We start from the raw sequence: 23,580 nt of genomic DNA, 5'->3' as shown, positions 1-23,580 counted from the left end.
GCCACTAAGCGTGCTGAATATTAACAGCAATTGCAGTTACTGAAATAGCACTTTTAAGTAACATCAGTGAATGAAATGAGCAGAGAAGCAACTAGCTTAAAAAGCACACATAGATCTTCCAAGATAGTCGCTTTGTAAAAGTCTTTAAATGCCCTTGAAACAAGTAAAAGGCATCAGTGCAAAAGAGACCAACATGACAGGAGCCTCTGAAAATACTGAAACTAGTTCAACTATCTTGTAGCAATTCTGTCCCTTTCCTTTTTTAATGACTAAAGTCCTCATTCCTATAGAGATATTTATTGTAATCTTTGAGATGATTTGCAATATTAGTCCTGTTTCATGCACTGCATGCCTGGTAACAGCAAAACATGATTATAAATATTTCAAACTAAACCAAATCCTCACTGAGAGATGTGTTTTCAGATGTGCTGTAATTGCTGTCTACATCCAACCCCACACCAAAGATTGGCTTCATGGTGCCTTCTTCAAATCTACTTCCTCTTTCACTTCCACTGTGATATCCATGTCCAAATAATAAACATACAACTATGGTCCAGAGAAGTGAAATGACCTGGAATTAGAATCATAGGCAGAATTGGGAACAGACTCTAAGTCTCAGACTGCTGTGTTAGTGCTTAACCACAGGGTGTGGACATCCTGCTGGTCAGCTCAGCTTCAGCATTTCTTCCACTTCTGGAAAGGGGTGAATTGTATCCGATATGTTACAGTAGAGTAAAGCCACTCATCTTTGAAAACTCACATGCCTCTGTCACCTAGTTGGGTTTCCAAAACCAGTAAAATACTGTGTGTGATATCCTGATTGGGAAGAGCCTAAGGCAATGTAGTAAACTGCAATGAGAGGAGGAGACAAGCAGTTCATCATGCCTGAAGTGGTGGGGGGGGTCTTTTTGAACTATGACTAGATAACTTTAAATGTGCATGGAAAATACAATCTTACCTTTTGAACTTGAAAACATAATCTATCAAGTAGAAGTGGGTGTCTCTGCAAATTTGTCATGAATATGGTATTTTTAAATAAGAATGATTTAAAGTTTCATAATTTGTCATAAAAGCTTATGGTTTTGAGGACTTTCTTTTTTCAGGCTTGTGTATGGCAGCAAATTTTTCTCTGCTGTTCTGCCCCATGCTCAAACTTTCTGAAGCATCATGTTCTTGAAAAGTCTGAGTGCATTGTTAAACAGTTTAGCCTGTATCACATTTCACTTTGGATTATTTTTGTACCTGTTAGCAAAATTCAAAATGTGTGGGGAAAAAAAAAAATATAGCAATTCCAGCATCCTTCTGTGCCCAAGCCTGCTTAAAGCTTAAGTTGGCAAAGCAGAGTGAGTTTGATAGTGTTTTGTCCTACTGAGACGTTTGATTTCAAAGGTAATGGCTTCAGCCTAATTTTTCACGGAAGACCTTTTCCTGTTTATTTACAGCTGTAATATTTGATTCTGTAGCTACTTGATGTTTATAGATGGGAGGTTAGAACTTTTGTTTACTTCATTGCTTTATTAAACATGAGCAGAAAGGATAAACACTACGCATAATCACAAATTATGCTCACCTAATGCTATGGCAGTGTTGACATGGAAATTGTTCCCAAAACAAGTAAAGAGTATTTCTTATATCAAATACATTACTGCTGCAACATTGCTGTCAATGTCTAGGCAAAGACTTTTGAAGCCCAATGGCATAATAAAAGTGCCAAGTACATATTCCCAAGTACATATTCATGGAAATAAGCATTTTGGAATCTCTACTTTGACAATGACGCTTAATGATAAACAAAACAAAATTAAAACTAGCAGCAGTAGATAAAAGCAACAGTTGATTAATATAAACCAAAAATAACAAAACAACAGTATTTGTGATGTAGCTTTTTCACTGAGTCCACATGTGTTTTATTATCTTAAAGTGCATGTTTGTTTAGATGAACAAATTCTGACATGTGACAAATTGCAAAAACATGAAAAGTTAAATCATAACAAATGTACTTTACAAATTTGGACAGAAGGCAAGTAATGTTGACAGTAATCATCTACGGATGGGTTTTTTTCAAAATAACTCTCTGAGTAGCTTTAGAGAAAAAAAAAATCCTTAATCTGTTCCCTAATTATTTAAATTTCATAATTTACACATAAGCACTTTACATTTTCTTTTTTTAAAGTTCTCTCAGCCTCTCAGTAGATTCAGCCATCTACTCAGAGGGCTGAATGAGCAAACTTTTGTCCTAGATAAGGGTCAGTTTTCTCTGAATAAAATTTTCCTACTATTACATGCAGCGATAAAAGTGTAACGTTATTAGTCTAACAACTTTTGTGTAATTATTTCTTCCAGAAACATCACTGGGTCAGTTATAATTTTGTAGTCATATCATGCTAATTACAAAGTGCTGCAAAAATTCTCAATGCAGTTAAATTTTAAATAACTAAGAGACTGAATATTTGTTTTTCCTGTGTGATCTTCTAAGATCTTTATTGCAATTGACCCTAATATTCCAGACATTCTGCTGGGTAGTCAGCATGATTTGTTCATCATAACTGTAAATTAACTGCAATGTTAATATGATGTCAGTTCTTGGAGAGAAGCCTCCCAGTAAATTGCAGTGTAGCTCACCTCAAGTTTCTTGTTCCAAAAGCCACCTGTCAACTCTTGAATTTAATTTGGTACAAAATTGTAAATGGAGAAATATAGAAACATAATCAGATCTCAAGAGGTACTGAGATTTTCTCCTTTCAGGGGAAACTCTGGACTTCACATCCTACATGTCCAATTTGAAAGCATATTTTATGATATGTCTTGAAGTCTAAGATTAAGACCTACTGCTTTGTCTTTGCAATTTAGCACTATGTGTTAGCATCCTATAGTTACATGTTCTGAAAATCCCTTGGATGTAAAGTACAGGTGCACTCATTTCTTTATAAATAGTCCTGCTTTCAGATTTAAAAGTTTTTCCTATCTTCCATTTGGGTTTGATAGTACCCAAACATGCAGTCATAATCTATGTAGTTATTGGATTTATGATGTTCTGTTCTAATTTAAAATGCAAACAATAAGACCGATATAAAATCTTCAGTCACACAACCTAGGCTTTTGACCACAACATGTCTTACCAAGCAAGGCTGAGCCTGGTGAGAACTGACGCAGGCTGACTCTACTAAAATCAATGGAGAGACTCCCACTGTCTTCAGTGAGCAAAGAATCATAACTTACCTAAATTAGCAAACTATTGAAAAACTCACATGTTTCAAAAAAACAATGTTTTTGACTCGTGTGCTAGCCTTACTAAATAGTACTGGGTAAGACTGTTCAGAAGCACAGTGTTAACAGTGATTTTTCTTTTTTTTTCTCTAGCTGAGATTAAGAAATCTAGGATATCATCTCCTGCAATTTGTCATAGTAACAGGAGATATAAAATATAGTATCTTCCCATGCAGTCTGTGATATATAACTCTCATAAATAAATGCCTTAATTATTCTTTTCTTAAGCTTAATTGGAAATTGAGTAGATATGGTTTATGTTTTGTTTAAATTAGGGTTACTGTCCTTTCACACCACTCTATAGCCCTTATGGTCTACCTAAGAACTGGTTGTTGAAATAGGTCATTTATTACTAGTAAATCTCTAGAGGAAATGGATATGTGCAAATAACACAGGTATAAGTTGTATTTAGAATAAAAAGTATTTTAACATAATAATTGTTAAAAATGCAACACTAGAATTCTTATTAATTTCAAAACTAAAATCATGTGCATTGGGGCTAATCCCTTGCACCTTTGTAGACCAGATTGTTTCACCGTGAATGGGGCATTAAAAAACCAACAACTACTGTTACATATTTGACTACCACTCTACTTACTAGCAATAATAAAAAGGGAATAGAAAGAACACCATGCTAGTGTGTTTCATTTTATCTTTTTTCACAAGCAGGGTCTTTAATTATGTAGAGTAGTTAATGGAACAAAGTAGTCTAAGCTGTTTTGAGAGCACAAGTTTCCTCAGTGTTTAGAAGTTTGGCTTCTGTACAATTTTGCTGATAGTTCTGCAAAACTGGTTTTTTGGCAGTTAGGCAATGGTTGCAGCGTGCCTGCATTTGTTTTTTAATCACAGTGTCATAGCCACATTTTTCCAGCCCAGTGAAGCAAGAACAGGCATGCAGATTTAATTTAAGATGTTTCTGACTCTCTCGAGGAGTGCTTCACTGACTAAATGTATTTACCATTGTGTTGCTCCCAGGCCTAAGAGGTCTCCGAACAAAAGGCAGCATTCAGCTCCCCAGTTATAAAGTTCACTTATAGATGTTCGTTAAGCTCTGTCTAGCTCATAAACTGGAAATCACAGAAGAGTTTTCCAAAAGAACTTGGGCAGGGAGCGGCTCTTTGAAGTCTTGCACCTATTTACCTCTAAAAGCACAGGCCTCATCTGTTACTGTGTGCCTTGCAGTCTTCGGGTGACTGACTTGCCTTATTAAATATGTTATAACATACTACCCCTTTTTTAAAAGGGCCTATAAAATTCAATAGGATGAAAATAATAACAATCTATATAGATGTCATGCTGGTTTCATATGTGTTTCTTTGAAGGTCTATAAACTTACAGAGAATTATTGCAGTTCTGTAGATTCATTAAATCATCTTCTAGATTTCCATAGCAGAAATCTAAATTTCTATGGGATGTCTCAAAACATCTATACAAAAGATATATGTTTTAATATTACAAGATTGCTCATAAGGGATGAGAACTTTCAGAGGGTCGGTGCTTCCCATTTTTGCCTCAGCACATTGAGGAAGAGCTTGATGACTTTGTATTTCAAATTAATACTAATAATGAATAATGTTATAGTTAGTCTCATCTTTTTCTGGCATGATATTTTTTTCCATCATACTTAAAATGTGACATTTATATGTATGAGACACCATTCAGTTTTGAGCCCTAGATAGTAAATTCTGTTTATAAAGCAAAAAGAAACACTTGGAAGTCAACACCTGTTCAAAACATAGTAAATACTTGGCAAAAGATCGGATTTTCAAGCTTCACATGGAAATTTTACGTATACGGCCAAATTTTCTTCTCACTGTCATTGCTCTTCATTCACAGTATATGTACTAAAATAATCAGGTTTACACTGATGTGCAAATATCAGCAAATGGAATATCTTTGCTAAAGTTCTGGACGCTTTTAATCAATTTTGTTACTGACATCTTTAAATATTGTTGATAACTAAGGGGAACTTTTACATTTCAGTAGGCTTATGTCTATTCTGGTCTCCACTGTAGTGGCTTACTGCTAAGGGAACTTTCAAGCAACTCAAGGTTTTATAGATGTACTCATACCATTAACTTATTTAAATGTATTCTGTCACATTTATTTAAAAAATTATAAATACTTTGAGAAAAACAGAATAGAAAATTGGCTTAATTATATAGATTAAAAGTATTGTTATATAAACTGGAAAACTTCTCTATGCAAGTGTTTCACAGGAATAAAGATACAATATTAAGAAAATATTTATCTTTTGGAAATTTGAGCCTGCTTATTTTCTTAAAAGTTACACTGGATTAATTAAATTGTTCAAAAATCAAGAATAAACTTGTGTAAGCATGTAATCTAGTTCATCCAGAGAACTGTAAACCTTATTTGAATTTATTTAATTCCTCTTTGTTTTTCTGTGATTGCATTGTCACATATAAGTAGGCAAGATACATTTCAATTATCAGGAGGAATAGGACACAGTCGATGTGCAGTGACACACAGTTTGGTGTGGGATAAATTGTCTTTGCCTTGACTGGTAGGTGTCCAGTTTTACGTTCTTCATTTTTTCCACTTGGGTATCTAAACCGGGGCTGTGAAATTCACTGCCAGAGCTGAATGCTCCAGGCACTGCAACACTCCGCTTTGTAAAATCTCAGTGTAGTTTTGGTCTCACTGTAAATTATTAGACTGTATCAGTATACCCCAACACTCTGGAAAAGAGCAATTATATTCCTTCATCTGTAAACATTTTAAAAGGAATTGCTTCTTGTCTGGAGGACATAGGTTTTCCCTGTTGTACTAAAAGATATCTTTGTGAAAAGCCTGAAGTCATTTCTTACAGCAAGAGAAAGTATATTTGAACAACTGCCAAAAAGAAATATGACCACAAGTTATGACCACTAAGAGCAAAGATGAAATCAAAGGGTGACACGGTGTCTCTTTAGAGTGCTTATGCATTTAACTGGTAGCATTTCTCTGCATAATAACCCATGAAGACATGGCCGAGAGAAGGGGAAATTCATATAGATAACATCCTGTTCATAAGCTCCATACTAAATAAGAGATGTGTCTTTAATTGAGCTAAACTGATATTTTCTTGGATCTGTCACTGAAAAGATTATTCAAATCTGTAGTTTGGCAGGATTAACTTACTCTTTCTCATTCCTTTCTCATCAGAAACAGTAATTGACAACTTTTAACAAGGAACGGTATATTAATCTGTAGTCAGATAAATCCAGTTTATAATTACTTATTTCACTTATCCCATGTAGGGGAAGATTTGCTGATGCCTTGTTTTCTCAGATCTCATTTTTTTACAGAAGTGCAGCCAACATAATCTATTTTAGTACTGGCTCAAGAAAAAGCAATTTCTCATCTGAGCTGTACTCCCCCAAAAGATAGATTTGCGTTTTCAAGATCAGTACTATTACCAGTCATTTCTTAAAGTGTTTGGAGAAACTCGTCTTGACAGAGGTAAACAGGTCACAAACCTACCACATAAACTCTAAACGATCACAAAGTGATTTACAGTTCTGGCACTGAGTACTTAACTGAACAGTTGTACTAAATATAGTTATTTGCACAATACATTCTTCTGGGATTTGACAGAACAGTTTCTATAAAATAAAGACTGTCCCAGGCTTGAGCACAAAGCTTGGCCCAAAGCAAACATTTTTGAAGGTCAAAAAACTTTTAACAACTTGTTTTGTCATATTCAGATATGCCTTTGTATTTCTACTAGAAGGCAGGAAAATCAATGCCATGAGAAAAGACCGTTATTTAAAACGAACTGACCAGAAACTCCAGACAACCGGAATGCTTCCAGTACTAAATAGTCCATCTTCTCTCTTCTCTGTACTTTTTTTCCCCTTCTCTTTTATGGCCACCCAAAAATACACACCTGCCTCTCAACATCCTTGAAAATGCTGATGAACTTCTCCTTCGTAGTGAACTTCTCCCTCATTTCCATTAGTGTTGGAGACACTGTACCTCTTTTTTCTCTGCAGGTGTGAACTGCAGTAATAATCACCTCTTGTATGTGCTTTGTCACATGACAAAGCATTTTAAAAATACTAAAAGGTGGAATAAAATCTCATCTATCCACTCTTTAGTGTCAGAAGCAGGGAAATGCAGAAAAATGATACTTTATATGTTCATTGGCTTACAGGAGGATCAGAATTTATGGCTTTTAACTATATATTCAGAATCTGCAGATTAGTGATTAGTTGTCCAAAACTTTCCATGAATGTAATTATGAATTAGAAAGTCAAAACATATTTTGAGACTGTATTCCTGACTGCAAAATATTTATTTGATATGATTATACTCCAAGAATAATCTCATTTTTAATGCATCATTACAAATTCCTGTTTAAAAATCCCCAATGAAAGATTCCTTTCTTCTTAAATCTCACCTTCTCTGTGTACATTGTATTTCCACTAGTTTCTTTAGGTCCCAGTTGCTGGGTCCAGCTTTGCAAATCAAAGTCAGTGGATGTGCTCCATTTAAATATTCAGAAATAGTGATAGGGGAAACCTCATTACAGCCCTAACTACAGGGCAATAGGTTTATAAGGCACTCACTGCTTGCAAAGGATCTGTTCTCATCACTTCATCAATTACAGATTTCATGTTCTAGGTAGTCCTAAAACTGAACATTTAAAACAGGCTGGACCAATATTTCTGCAGGTTTGCCAACACCTTTCATTTTGTCCAAAATGCATAAGGCTGCTTCTAAATATCAGTTTAATGATCTAAACTGACAAAACTGCTAATGGATAGAGCATACCAGGTGCTTTTGAGGAAGTTAGTAAAATGTGCTTAAATGCCTTCTTCAGGTGGGAATCTGGCTTTCTTGCAGAGCATAAAATAATTCACATTAATTTTCGAGTGAAGAAGTCACGTTTCAAGTCTGTCTTTTCTCTTAATGGAGCAATTCCTGAAGACAGATATTTTGGTTTGCTTTGAATCTTTTATCTTGAAAATATTTATGTATAACAAACAAATAACTATATAAAAGATGGTTTGCCTGAAGTTACTTAATCTTTCATAATATCCATTAATCAGCATGTATAGTACATCTTTGAAGCTTAGACAGTGAAGAGGCAGGCATCTCTCAGAACAGCTCTGACTGCTGACACTCCATAGACAGGCTTCGGGAGATGTTTTCAAGGTAGTTTCCCTACCTAGCTGAGAAAACAACTGAGTTGTCATGTGACATGAAAAATGAGACACCGTTTCAGAATGGGAGAAGTTGCAAAGAAGTAAATGTATTTTATTTCTCCCTGCCTATTTTCAAGCCAATAGATATAGTAGTAATGCTTACTTGAATATAAAGTTTTATAGAGAAATGTCTGTGAGGAATTGTATTTAAGTGTAACTAAACAATTACCATGTGAAATTGCAGGGGAAAGGACTGTTGCTAGCGTATCATAAAAGTGAAACTAAGACTGTAATGACTAGCAAAGCAGAGCCATTCTCAGAGTTTTCTTATGAATGTTTTTTGACACTAGGTGTTCTTACAAAGTACTGCTTTCAATTATGACTGATGCTTTGACAGTGAGTGCCATCCTAAGGAGCATTTCTGCTACTGGTGCATATTCATTGAATGAGATGCTTTAAAATAAAAAGGTGTGGGTGTTGGTCAAAGCTGAAGAGAGACCAGATGCAAATTAACGAAATTAAAATTGGATCACAGCTTTTAAAAGCAAATTTTTTTTTTTTTTTTTTTGTGGTGTGTATTCCTGCCCTGTTTTGGAAGTGGTTACCTGATCATTTAATTTGTCAGATGTCAGATATATGACAGACTTCCAAGAAATGTCTGTCATTATTTTCAGCACTATTGTATCTGGAAATCTCCATTTGTGGGAAGGAACTGAAAGGTCTGCTCTTCAATTTTCACCTTTATGGCCATAAACCACTCTGTTCCAGTACATCTATTTACAGCAACCAAACTGGTAATATGGAATAACGCTTTGTTAAGAAGATGCATAGTAAACTTAACTTAGACATACTGACTTGAATATGTTACACCATGTCACCCATTCTTTTGAAAAGCAGTGTTCATTTGGCCTTCACCTAGATTTTCAGAAAAGAAATTATAGGTTGTGATAGTGTGAGACAGCCCTCTGAAAGAAGTAGTCGGGGTCATAGTAATCATTTGAGCTTTACTGGACAAACTGACAAACCTGCACATTTAAGGAAGTAGGAAAATAGGGTTGCCTCTCGTTTTCAGACTCACATAACAAAAAGTTCTGAAGTGAAAGACAATAATTTTCAGTGCAACTGTCCCAGAAAATGTTGTTGAAGGAAGGTATAATAAGCTGTTCCTACTACGCAGCGCATAATCTCTCAACATACGTGTGATTAGGTAGCTGTATAAATGTCATCTAACGGTCTGTGAAATGTTCTGGAAAAAAACATGTTATTTAGATAAAACTTGATGCATTAAATTTAGTGACGGTATTTCTACCTTCTATTTCTGTTCTAATGTATCTTCCATTTGTGGTTTTTTTTTAGAAGACAACAATGGATGGTCTCTGCAATTTGACAAACATTATACAAAGGACAAATACAATAAACTGAAATCTCTGTATGCATTTCAGACAAAGACACCTGAGTGCTGTAAGTAATTACAGATATTATTTGTGTGATTATTACTAATGACTTCTTGATAGAAATACACAGCAAATATGCTTATCAGAAAGAGAAATATTGTGCAGTTTCATTTATAGTGAAACAGAATTAATGTCTCAGATGAACAAATGCATTGAAACTAATTTCAGTTCCATTAAGACTTATTTTCTGTAGGAGAAGTGTTAAACACATGCCAGTGAGGAGGGCAATATACATTTATCTGAATGTATTAATACCACTGGAAAGACCATGAAACATATAACTTTCAGACTGAAATGCAGGCAACATTCCTCTAAATTCACTTCTTGATACATCAAATAATTCTTGCAAATCCCCTCCACTCCAGCAGACATTCATCCCTTTGTACAGATTTGCTGGCTCTGCTGTCTACTACGAGCACTAACTTAAAGCACAGAGATGGAGTGAAAGGGACCAAAGACTTTCTGACCCATTTTCATCCTGTGTTCACCTGGACAGAGTTGTGCTCATTCCAGTAAATGTAAGAGGACAGAATAATCTAAAAAAGAACCACAAAAAGTCCATGACAGATTCCTGTATATCAAGCCTAATGCTCATGTGCTTTTACAAGCTCTTTCACAGAGGTCAGGAGGTAACATAATTTTTTGTGTCCCTTTATTGTTGGGGTCTTCCTGGGTCTAAATCAATTACATAACAACATGTGCCTTAATTTCTGTTTCACACAGCCTTATTATGTCTGTCTTTGTGCTTACTGTTCTTTCACACCGTATTTCTTCTCTCCACATCCCATCACATCACCTATCCCACCTTTTGCCACAACCACATTCTTGCTCTCATGCAGTGGCTGGTGCTGTGCCAGCAGAGTGTACCTGCCACGGGCTGGAAATCTTCTGCAATGCTGCAAAATTGCGTGCTGTTCCATCAGTCTCTTCAAACATAACCATAATGTAAGTAGAGCAGAAAAGTGATCTCTTGATCTGTTCAGGTTTGACTATCAATCCTACAGCCTTTTCACAACTATAGCCTTATAATTATGACCAGTTGGCTCAGCTGGTGCATGTGAAAGCATAGTGTCTCTTTGTTGACAAGTCCTTTAATGTTTTAAGTTTTTCCCTGCATAAAAGGAGAGAAAATGAACTAAAAAACTCTGTGTGAAGTGATCATTTCAGTGTTGTAACAGTGACTTGAGCTAGAAACACTTTCAGGAAATCTGAAGAAATCTTTAAAAGAAATGTTTCCTTTTAAAACACAATACTTAGGACTTTTTTATTATTCTATGATCCTGCCAATATCGGTAGTCTATATTCCTGCCAATGAAGTCAATAACCTTGAACTCAGTGGAACTACCTGCTTGAACAACTCTCTTTAGTTCTCATCTGATGTCTCTGAATACACTGTTATTTTTAAAACAATTTAATCTGGGCTGGGTCATCATAGAGATACGTATGTGTAAACGAAACTTTAAGAGATCAGGGAATGCTTGATATTGCTCTTAGTTTGCACATCACTGTTTGAGAGGTTTTTTCTCTGTGGTGATCAGAGGGCAGCATCACATGTTCTTACCCAAAGATCTTCCTTGTAGAGCAGGGGTACGGACTTTTCTGTTCGGTACAAGTTTGTGTTTGCATGTGGATGAGGTTCTTTCTAATTGGGTCCACGTTTGAATACCACAATACTTCATAACGAAGATTGATGTAGAATGTCAAATAAATATTTAAAATGGCTGTTGGCTCAGAGTCAATAAAGACTTCAAAAATAATGGCCCAGTTCTAACTTTAGAAAAAGTAGTAAATCGTTCAGCTGGCTTTTGGGCAGACTTTCTTCTAATCCAACCATGCCCTGAATGATTTTTGTTCTTGGCAGGATGCTTGAGTCGGTGCACAATGGAGATGGGGACATAGGGACACATGCACTGGGAAATAAGCTCTATATGCATTTGATGTTTGAAATAATTCAGTGGTTTAGTTTACCCTCAATTTTTTTTAACTCTTAGATTTAACTGTTCTTTTGTCAATTGCTCTGGGGACCTGGAAGAATATTTTTTGATGATAAAGTATTCAGCTTACTGCTTAAATAGATACAAATATTCAGGCAAACAGAGGTAGCATATTCAGATGGTTTCATGTTGCATTTATTATTTAGCACTGTGAAAACTGCTCTTATTGAATAAAAAAAGTGGCAGCACTGCAGGAAGCTGGGAGAGTAGTTTTACTGTGTGCATTCATTCCTACAGGTCTCTTCAGAGGAATCTGCTAAGGAAACTTTCTGCCGACATTTTCAAGAAATACCAAGACCTTAAAAATCTGTAAGGGAGTGCTTCCACTTAAAATATCTATTTAGTGCCTTAAATATTCATCCTCTCCCTCTCACATACACATACACACACACAGAGAGCTTAACATCTAAGTGACAACCCTCAGTTTATACTCTAAATTCTATTTTGTCTTACCCTTCAGTACCTTATCTAATTGTGAAACCTGTTTGGCTCAAATAACTTGATTTGACATCTTTCTTTTTGCAAAGTCATAATTTCTACATATTTATTTTTTTTATGTTAACTATTTTATACCAGAAAAAACGCTAAACTTTCATTGTGTCTGAAGGAAGTTACATTTATAATGAACAGTAATATGACAAAAGAAATTAAAGTAACTTAATCCATTTATTCTGCAAAACAAAAGTTTGGAAACTTAAACTTCCTATTGTCATGGGAAGCTCACTCACATGACTTGGTTTTACTCCTAATTATGTCTGGTATCAATTTGATAATGCCCCAACTAATTAAATTTTATGGCAACACAGTACTGTATTATGTTTTATGATGTGTAACATATATGTTGTTCAAAAATAATAAATTTTAGCAACTTTGCTTTATATAGAATTAGTGAAATTAAGAATTAAATACAAAAGTCTAGAGGAGGGCTACTGTGTCACCAATTCAAGGCATTTAATATTCCTAGAAAACTTACTGGAGTGTAACGTTTGGGAACTGTGCTGTACTGCAGCACCATCTTGTGTTCACACAGTTAAGTACCATTACGACCGTAAAGTCTTGAAAACGTTTTTCTTAAAAGATGTACATCCATATCTACCTGTACAAAACATTTGTTTCTAATATTAATTTCACATATTTCTTATCTATAACTGTACATTTTCAGAAAGCTTTTGAACAGTGTTTGACACAAACCCATTTCACAAAAGCCCGTGTCAGATTTCTTATTGCTTTTTAACAGGAATGCATGTGGATGCTTTATTAACAGCAATTTAATTAAAGTTGTTTATATTTAAATATTTCTCAGAGAATAACACTATAATGCTTTAAAATTATTTGAAAAGGATTTAATGTTAGCAGTTGACAATATTTTTTATCTCATTCCATCAAAGTAGATAAACAGAAGGAAAAAGTATTTTTTAATTTACAGAAGATTAATAAGATTCGTTTTACATTTTTATTATATTATCTTAAAAATGCAGCATTTTCAAAATTCTCTGATACTACAAACAGAAAATTCAAAAATACATTTGAATTTGATATTCGTCATACAAAATTTTGCTTGTAGCAGGGTTCTAGGTAAACATAAACATCAGCTCACACAAGTGAGAACTGCAAGGTTAGGACCTAAAACAGGAGGTCACAAAAAACCACTTCATTGGTCATCTCAGGCAAACCAAGAGTCCATTTGAATTAATTTTCTAATTCTGCTGGGGGGGGTGGATATTTCTTTCAAAACACCTTTGCAGTCTTTGCAGCTATAGCTGTGAAATGGTTATTGTCAAATTTAAGGCATAAAAAGTTTGAGAACTTGATTTCAAGTATCACACTTGCATTCAGTTTAGTTCATAGATTTTCATTGGTTATTTATGCTTGCTTTGACTTTGCGTGCTTAGAGAATTAATTGTTGGGTTTGTATCTTTTTAGGTATCTTCAGAATAATAAAATTAGAACTGTATCTGAACGTGCTTTCAAAGGTTTATACAACTTGACAAAACTGTAAGTATTGCTTTTCAAATACTGAAGTAAAAAGCAGCAGGAAGAGCTCTGAGAGTCACTACAGATGTGTCTTTCAGTTGGTTCAACAGTGTTAGGAAGTTGCAGAATAGTCCGAATCTTAAACTCAACGATTGGATAGAGAAAGCAAAGATAGACTAAGAGCTCTCTGTGCAAGTTTATCTGACAGGACAGTAATTTGAAAATACAAGTGGGCTCCATACTTCACTCCTATTCCCCAGATCCTCAGAATGGAAGAAGTCTGGTAGTTACCCTGCAGAAAGTCAGAGAGAATGAAGAAGCAGTAAAACAAAAGCAAGAGCTTGTGATGGATGAAAACTCTTTAACATTGTATTTCGGTTTACAGAAGCAAACCAAAGTAACCAGTATCGGTAATGAAAGGACACTTTTTTCTTTATTGTGCGGCAGCTTTTTGAAAGGTGCCTCTAACTTTTAAGGAAAATGCTTGGTGACAGACAACACATAAATTGCATTGTTCGGTTCAGTTTTTTATTTCTACAGTATTTTTAAAAGGACAACTTTAAAATGTTGTTCCTCTTATTTTTCCATTACACAAGTGTGGTTGATTATCTGTTATTACAGCTGCTGCTATTACCTTCCCAGACCATTTACAGTACCCCTCCCCCTTCGTTTCTCAGCCTTTCTTTTTCCATGATTCTGATTTCCATTATTTCCATGGTATCTACATTTATGACTAACATCCTTAGCAAAGACTGAAGGGGATCCTGGGAACATTCATGGAACAAATCACTCCACAGAAGCAAACTGGGAAGGGCCTAAAATATCAAAAAGTGAAAATATTTAACTTGCTGCATGCAGACAAAATGTTCTACATGACTGCTCTGAAAGTCCTTAATAGAGAGAGTCCCGCCTTGTTTTCAAAGAAGGACATGAAAATTATAATCAGAAATTATCATTATGAAAAATTTTAGTGGTATTCTGACAAATTATCAAGGAACAAAAGTCTTAAAACTCTTTTTCATGCATCTGTTGCTAATTAATCATTCCATTCATTTATCTTTGGTTGGCCTTGTTTTAGATACCTGAGTAACAACAAGATAACCAGTTTGAAGCCTGGTGTCTTTGAAGATCTCCACACACTTGAATGGCTGTATGTTGTTTGCTTATTTGTATGTTTATTTTATCAATGAATAATTAAAGCAAGACAAAGAAATATTTGGATTGCTTTCATTTTTGTGCATAGCAGTACTTGATACTACATAATAATAATAAGGAACTCCTGTTACACTGTGCAAGGTAAAAATCTAATTGACTTTGGTGAGAGCAGAAATTAGTTTTTGGGCCTTAGTGACTCCAATGACTGATGACTTTTACAATACTAAATAATGTTTATTAGTAATTGCTTGTTACAAATTAATACATGAAATAACTCAGATACTATAAAACAGTAGAAAGATAATTTTTTTGGGCAGGTGTTTCCCTTAAGTAGTGCTTGCAATGCCCCAGACAAAACAACTGTCATAATCTGAAATACTGGTTTATTACTGCTTTTCAGACAGATGAAAATTAAATACTATTTTGACTCAGTAAAGTTATTAAAAATAAGCAAGTAATAACATGCCTAACATTTTTCTGTGTGTCTGGAACTGTTGGATTGATATGGAACACTGTTATGTGGTGCTGCTTTGTTTTTACAGAGAATCTATTCAAAGTGATCGAAGAATTTTAAAAACTTGCAGGAAAAAAACTTTTTTCTAAGTTGGAAGTAATTATTTTCTTTAATTTTTTTTTTAAATTAAATTCTTCTGAAAGGAAATTAATTTGATGAATACCGTGACCTGCTAAAGAGTAGTCTGTTAATTTTTGAAGTAGTTTGAATGGACTTTTGAAGAAAACTACTTAAAAGTGTGTTACTTTTTATCATCTGTTCAATTTAAGGCTGCAGTCAATTATCAGTCTGATACATGCTTTGCTGTAATTTATAGGATAATTGAAAATAATAGGATAAATCGGATCTCTCCATTAACATTTTACGGACTCAAATCACTTATTCTCCTGTAAGTATGGAATAAGAATCAAAAGTGTTATTTAAAAGAACAGAACAGAAAGGACAGACATATATAAAAACCTTTTTATAATGGCTGTGCTTGCTCACCACAGAGTGCTGGCAGTACACCTGCTGCTGTTTCTTACCCCCAGGCAAAACATGCTGGAGTAAAAGGATTTTGGCAGCAGTGGACGTGCAGCATCTAGAAAAGTGTAGGGAGATGGGTGGGAAAAATGGTGAAAAGACAGCGTCACTGAGGGGGCAGGGACGTGGCAGCTGCAGCAATGGGTGCCAGTTGTCTTTCAGAGCTGTGGCACAGGAGGTGGGGGTTCCGCAGCTCCTGCCCCTGGCAGCAGCCCTCCTTGAGACCCTGCCTGTGACCTATTGCTGCCCTTTCCAGCCCCACAGATGAGGGGACCCTCCTCCCCTGCAGCCCAGAGGGAAACCTCCCCCATATCCCACTTCCTCCATCACCCATCCTCCTCCAACCCACAAGTTACATGTTATGACCCAATAGTCAAAATATGTATATTGACTTGCTATGTTTTATTTCAATAGCAGAGAAGGGAACATCTTTCCTTTACCTTGTAATTAACGAGTTAAGGATAAAATACTGCTCCACAGAAAGCCACTGGGAAAATATGGGGAAGTTTAAGAAAGTAATACTACTATCAAGACTATGAGAAACAAATCAAGCTTTGACTGCCTTTTTTTCAAAAGTACAAATATAGGAGACATGAATTTTTTCTAGAATGTAATTTCTGGCAAATATAGCCAGCTATATCTTTTTTTTTTTTTCAGAGAGATGATGAATAATTCTCTTGCTCGCTTGCCTGATAAACCTTTGTGCCAATATATGCCAAGGCTAAACTGGCTGTAAGTCTACCTTATTTCACTAGAAAAATATTATTTTGTTGTCTTTGTATGACACTTCCATGACACTTTTTCTAATGGGGTGCTGGATCCTACTGAGTGCCTGCTGGGTCACTGCAGAGTTGATGACTTGAAGTCATCAATTAAGTGTGCAGAAATATTGCATGTCTCGTTCCCACTCTCTTCCGTGTAGTCATGAAGTTCTGGTAGTATTTTTCTTTAATTGCCTTAGAATAACTGCTTGAATTTATTTTCAGTGATTGATGTTTTGTTTTTATATCCCAGAGACCTTGAAGGCAACCATATCCATCATGTAAGAAATGTCACTTTCATCTCCTGCAACACTCTAACTGTACTGTAAGTAATAGAATATGTTAGCTAGCCAGAGTGATATGCTTGTGCTGAAGAGTCAAGTGATTCATTACAGCTAATACAAAAGCTTTCTGAGTATCATGGTTATTTAGATCTCCAGGACATTTAATGAAAATGCTTGGTTTTAAGTGAGTGCCATACAGAATAACCGTTGTTTACATTTATAACAAAGTTCAGCATCGATATATGCAACTAAACTTCACTGAAGTGATTTTGACTGATATTAAGATTTAGAAAATTTCATTCTAACTTTTTACTTGGAAAAGGAGGCAAAAATATCATAATAAAAAGCAGCAAACATACAAAATACATAGCTGGTTTCTTCACTTTAGAGAGTTTGATTGGCTGGTGGGTTGGCTGGCTCATCAATTTTAGAATTTTCCCCAAAGTTTCTTCAGTAATGATGTAATCATCTTCAGAAAATCCCTTCCACTTTCTGATAGATTAGTAGGCACCATGGCACCTGTCACTTTAACTCTTGTGCAGTACCCATATTCTTGGCTTTCTCTTTGCTTTTAAAATCCAGGTTGTATCAAAATACAAGTGCAGGAAAATTTGCACAGACATGTGCCTGTGTCCAAGACGTGGTTAGGCTACAAGCCTTCCAACCCACTTAATCTTCCTCCTGCCCTCAGCCAATTTATACCAGCCTCCTAGGGGGGTGTGTGTATATATACACATGTACAAATACATGCACGTATAGGCAACAAAAGTTATTTATCAAATGATAAAATGGTAAGCTTCTAGATCTGATTAGCTTGTTAACTGAATTGGGCAAATATCTGAAGATGCAGAGAAGAGAGAATTTTTAAATTTTATAAAAAGTTTCTCTAAAACCAAATGGATGTCAAGAAGCAGCAGCATAAGTTTGTTTTACTCTTTCAGGGTGATGAGACGAAATAAAATTAGCTTTTTAAATGAAAACAGCTTTTCTTCTCTCCAGATGTTAGATGAATTGTGAGTAGATTTCTTCTCTTACTTGTACAACAAGTCACAAAGTTTTATAATTTATATTGCAAGTATCATTTATCATAAATTCTATTCATATAATGTGCTCTGGAGATAGCATCCATCCTCAGGGGTTGTTCTTCTGTATATTTAACACGAAGAAATAGTTGACTAAATACATATTCTGTATCAATAATATTGTGGGTTTTGCTCACAAGATTGTTATGTTCCCTGAACAGGATAGTATTAATTAATCTTACATTACCACAGTCCAAGTGCTTGTGTGCCTTCAGTGTCTTTTAGACCTGTTAGCCAGTTTCAGTCAGACTGAGACCTTTACTCCTCTGTCCACAGTTATTAGGATTTACGTTTAGTGAAATTACGGAGCAAGGTAGAGAGAACAAAGGTTAGCCCATGCAAAAGAATTCCCATCACAAAACAGTACATTTAATTTATTTCCAAGCTCCTACAACCCAAGTTAAGGGTATTTTACTTTATTTTTGATGTAAATAAAATCATAATTAATTATGCCTCTAATGGGATATCTGAGCTGACTAGACAAAGAGAGATCTGATGGATCTAGCTTTCCACCTTGTTTTAACAGCATTCTTTTATCGTCCAAGTTTCTGATAACCTATATAATAAATAATATCCTATTTGGCAAATAGAATAAAACTGCATGTCTTGAAATTGCAAAACTGTTTGGTAAAATTTCTGAGTGTAGTAAGAGCTTACTGTATCCTACCTGTGGCTGTTCCTGCAGAGATCTGGCTAACAACAAGATTGAATCACTTTCTCCATATATATTTAAGGATCTGAAGGAGCTTTCACAACTGTAAGGATTCTTGATTATGATTATTATTATTATATATAGCTGTATATTACCCATTTGATATGAAACTTTCAGTCCTGAATGCTGGGAAAAGCACCTTTCTTTGTATGCATTATTTAAGATCTGCCTAAAAAATACTTATCCCAAAAGAAACTCTATATAACTTTTTGCCCGGAATAGTTTTGTATAAGATGTGTATTTTCATGTCCCAAAAGATACCAAGTTCAAATTTTACCTTTTTCTAGATCTTATTAATATATACAAAATGACCTATGCTAGGTATATCATGAGAAATTAATGATTTGATGGGAATGTTTAATGTGGTGTCAGGATTTGGCTCTAAAAATAGATCATAAACATGTAAGAGCATCTACAGATGACTCGTTTGCAACTGCTTTTTTCCTGTGGAAGAGTTCCAAAAAAGTATAAGGTATCATAAAACCAGAAAGACAGTCTTTTTTTCCCATGACCCATATATAGCCAAATTCTCAAATGCTGCTGCTGGAAAGTCACAATCTTTCTCTCATAATCTGAAAGAGACACTGGTCACAGAATCAAAGACCTCTCCAGAAGAGAGGAGGTAGTATGTGGAATAACTTAATTTTGTGTTTTTTCAGCATCCTTGGGATCTAGCACAATACACTGGGGCAACCAAGTGTGTACAGCTGCATTTATTGTGCTTGTGCATTTTAGTTACAATATCAAAATGAAAACATAAGGAAAAGGTACAGGGAGAAGAAAAAGGGGATGTACATAGAAACACTCTTACACAGAGTGATAGCATCTAGTATTAATGTCTATTGTTACATTCCACTGCCTATATCTCTAATAGGGTAATTACTAGATGATCTTCAAGGTCTTTTCCAACCTAGATGATTCTATTTAGTTCAACTTTATTTTTAGAACAAACTGTAAGGGAGATGTACAAAGTTACTTATGTCTATGTTGTATTTACAGGAACCTTTCTTACAACCCCATCAAGAAAATACAAATAGATCAGTTTGATTTTCTAATTAAACTCAAATCCCTGTAAGTACCAGGTTTTTATATTTTAGCTATATTTTCTTTGTGATTATGCACATCTCCTTCAAAAAGAAGTGATCCAGAATATGTTCTGTAAGAAATTGCCCGTGAAATAGTTTATAGTTTTGTTGATGATCCTCAAAAATGTGAGCATGGAAAATAATTACTGGCTATACTCAGATTTTCCTTCCTGAAAATATCAGTTTCATAATAGAATTTTTTCCAACAAAAAGAGATCATAAATTCATCTTAGAGGACATTGTCTTTTCTGCTATTACAGAACAAGATTAATGCAACCTTTATTTAACCTTGCACAATTTGTTCACGGGGCTTAAGGGTCATGCAAGGTCCAGTTGGGGCTATTAACACAATGGGCAGGTACCATTAGGATCTGTAAAGACAGGCATTATAAAGGAATTTGGTATATGTACAAGTTTGGGGACATATTTCCATTCTTACAGAATCCACTTCTAACACAATGAAAAGAGTAATATAAACCAAGTATGATTCAGCTGCCATGTCACAGGGAGGTGGGACTTTTACAAACCTTTTGAAGGGTTAGGGGGAGTTTTTGTGGGCGCACTACCACAGCAGCTCTAATGTGAACTCTGCCAGCAGATGTCTTCCTAAAACTGTCACTGCACTATTGCACAACCTTGCAAATCTGAAACTACCCTGTGGTAGATCTGAGTACCTCTTAACAAGCCACTGCACATCTGCAATAGCCAGCTTGGTAGAGCACAGTATTGGTTCTTGTCGGTCATAATTTCAAAATCTTAGAACTGGAGAATCATAGAGCAGTCTGTGTTGGAAAGGACCATTAAAGGTCATCTAGTCCCATCCCCCTGCAGTGAGCAGGGACATCTTCAACTAGATCAGGTTGCTCAGAGTCCTGTCCAGCCTGACCTTGAATGTTTCCAGGGACGGGGCATCCACCACCTCTCTGGGCAACCTGTTCCAGTGTTTCACCACCCTCGTTGTAAAAACTTTCTATTTTATACCTAGTCTGAATCTACCCTCTTTTAGTTTAAAACCACTACCTCTTGTCCTATCATAACAGGCCCTACTGAAATGGTTGTGGAGATCCAAAAAGAGATGTTTCCTTGGGTAGGAACATAATAGGAGTTTATGATTTGACCCCTGAGGTGTAGCCGGCAGAGCACATGCCTTTGTTGATCACTCCAGCTTCTTCACAGTGATTTGGTAAATGGCTAACGACCTGAAAATACTAAGTCTGTACAAGTTTCATGAAAATAAGCAGCTAAGCATGGAAAAGAATAATTAATTACCTCCCTGACAGTCAGGCTAGAGCATATACTTTATCCATTATTTAACACCAAAGAACTCATGCAATTCAGTGACCATGACCTTCTTAACTTTTTAAGTTAAGAAAGTTGTTAAATCTTGAAAAATCTATAGATATAGAATCTTGTTAAATCTATAGAAAACTGTATATTTCAGCAGTTTGTAGAACACCAGTTGCCTCTTTGCTAGTTTGAAATAGTAAGAATAGCTAGGGAAAGCACATGCTAAAGTTCATTGCAATGCTTAAATAAAACTAACACACTTCCACATTGGGGACTATTTTTCTTATCTCCTAGCAAAACTGTCCACCAGCCCACAGCAACTAACCAGTAAGGCTGGTACTTTTCTCCACTGTTGCTTAAATGTGCTCAGAACTCACATGAATATTGCATTCAGAGCATTGAACAGAGAATTTCAAATCAGGCTCCTCACAAGGAGAACTCTGACTGGTTGCACATCTAACTAGCAGATGGGATGGACTGGAAGAATACAGAAACTGAAGTTCTAAAAGAACAACTTACACAGTTACGCTTTACTGATCTAGCACTGCAGGGGAAATAATAGTGTAATTTTCAATATATTTTAAAAAAAAAAAAAAAAAAAGCCCATCTATGTGTCACAAGCAAGCCAGTGTTTTCCCTTACGTGCCATGTTCTGCTGCTCTTGACACAATGAAGACTGAATTCCTGCAGTGGTTTGTTTGTCTAGTAAAGCTTTCCCTAAGATAAAAGACAGAAGAGACATGTAAAATATTATTATTGGAACAAGTTATTATTTTCCCAGAGATGATGAAAGAACATCAGTAGAACAATACTTTGGAAAGGCAACATAATAATCAGAGATTGCACTGCTGAGAGACTTCTTCGTGGTTTTGGAAGAACAGCGTGTTTATTACAATTAACTGCAATTTATTTTATTCCACTTCAGCTTTTATGCAGACTTTCTGTTCAAGTTTCAAAGGCATGACAGATTAGATGCAATTAAAGTTTATCTCTAGTTTCCTATAATCATAGAAGTACAATTAAATGCTCATAAAATTTGCTGCTTTACTACTGAGTTTCTATGACCTTTTATTGAGAGTATATTGTTTACAGCAGCTTGGAGGGCATTGAAATTGTAAACATCCAGAGAAGAATGTTCAGACCCCTGAGAAACCTTTCCCACATGTAAGTAGATTATTCCAGTTTTCTTTCTTTGGTCTGAATTTTACAATTTACAGAACATTAGATAATTGAAAACAAAAGTGTTTGAAAAACAGCATGTGAGCAGTTGTCAAATTTTGACAGTTTGTAATTAATTTTTCTTTTTTCTGAATATGTTTTCTGACTAGTTAGTAGAGAGTTTTAGTAACCAGACTAGAACCATCTCTTACCTGTTTTTCTTTCTCACAACCAGATATTTTAAGAAATTCCAGTACTGTGGATATGCCCCTCATGTGCGCAGCTGTAAGCCCAATACTGATGGGATTTCATCCCTTGAGAATCTTTTAGCTAGCATCATACAGAGAGTGTTCGTCTGGGTTGTATCTGCCATCACCTGCTTTGGAAATATTTTTGTTATCTGCATGAGGCCTTATATCAGATCGGAGAATAAGCTCCACGCCATCTCAATAATGTCTCTCTGCTGTGAGTACTCCATGTGTAAAAGAATATTGGTTTAATCTGCTCATAGCATGTGTGATATCTGTTATTATAATATAGTGACATATTTCCAGCACTGGATTTGCTGAACTTTCATGCTGTTGCAAATGACAACACAAAACACTGTACCTCACTATGCATTTTTGAGTAAATAGCAATTTGCACATGTAAATATTGGGTTCAAAATAGTTACTCTATTTTTCACATGAGCAAAAGGTTACTTATGCAATTACAGAAAATCAATCATTTCTAGCTCCCCAATATTAAGCATCAGGGGGTTTAATTTTAGTCCTAAAAGCCAGACAAGTTTATGCATGAACTATTTGGCATTACAGCCACTACAATCTTGAGTACCCTGTCTCAGTACAGGAGAATCTGTAAGTATTTCACAAATACAATTAGTTGCATTTTGAAAGGTAATTGTCAACAGTGTATAGAATGATTACATTTCTAAATACATCATGTCAGTGATCTTGCAACTTTGTTGTTTCCATGGGAACAATCTGAATACTGTACAAAGCATCTAGCCAAAATACCTGAGAAGCCCTCAGCTCTAAGTTGACAGCTCCTCTTCTCTTACTAGCCTTAGAAGACTATGCACATCAGTTTTGAACTAGCATAAGTTGGACAAGCCAAAACAAAACTTTGAATACAGAGGAGATGCCCTACTCAAAGCAAATTATCTTAAGCCATATGTC

At 35.4% G+C, this 23,580-nt stretch overlaps 1 protein-coding gene across 1 annotated transcript in view; it reads left to right on the top strand.

Moving 5' to 3' along the window:
* RXFP1 (relaxin family peptide receptor 1) overlaps window positions 1-23,580 on the top strand; it is a 44,260-nt gene that overhangs the window by 16,627 nt on the left and 4,053 nt on the right. Inside the window, exons 4-15 of the mRNA XM_074821268.1 lie at window positions 9,777-9,881; window positions 10,714-10,819; window positions 13,792-13,863; window positions 14,921-14,992; window positions 15,828-15,899; window positions 16,691-16,765; window positions 17,048-17,119; window positions 18,020-18,091; window positions 18,846-18,917; window positions 19,872-19,943; window positions 22,337-22,408; window positions 22,638-22,867. Of these exons, the coding sequence (XP_074677369.1) occupies window positions 9,777-9,881; window positions 10,714-10,819; window positions 13,792-13,863; window positions 14,921-14,992; window positions 15,828-15,899; window positions 16,691-16,765; window positions 17,048-17,119; window positions 18,020-18,091; window positions 18,846-18,917; window positions 19,872-19,943; window positions 22,337-22,408; window positions 22,638-22,867 (1,092 nt within the window). The remainder of the gene's footprint in view (window positions 1-9,776; window positions 9,882-10,713; window positions 10,820-13,791; window positions 13,864-14,920; window positions 14,993-15,827; window positions 15,900-16,690; window positions 16,766-17,047; window positions 17,120-18,019; window positions 18,092-18,845; window positions 18,918-19,871; window positions 19,944-22,336; window positions 22,409-22,637; window positions 22,868-23,580) is intronic.

The sequence above is a fragment of the Strix aluco genome, chromosome 4 (genome assembly GCF_031877795.1).
Source record: "Strix aluco isolate bStrAlu1 chromosome 4, bStrAlu1.hap1, whole genome shotgun sequence".
Taxonomy (NCBI): Eukaryota; Metazoa; Chordata; class Aves; order Strigiformes; family Strigidae; genus Strix; species Strix aluco.
The sequence above is the reverse complement of the archived record's forward strand: the minus strand, read 5'-3'. Positions and strand labels throughout refer to the sequence as shown.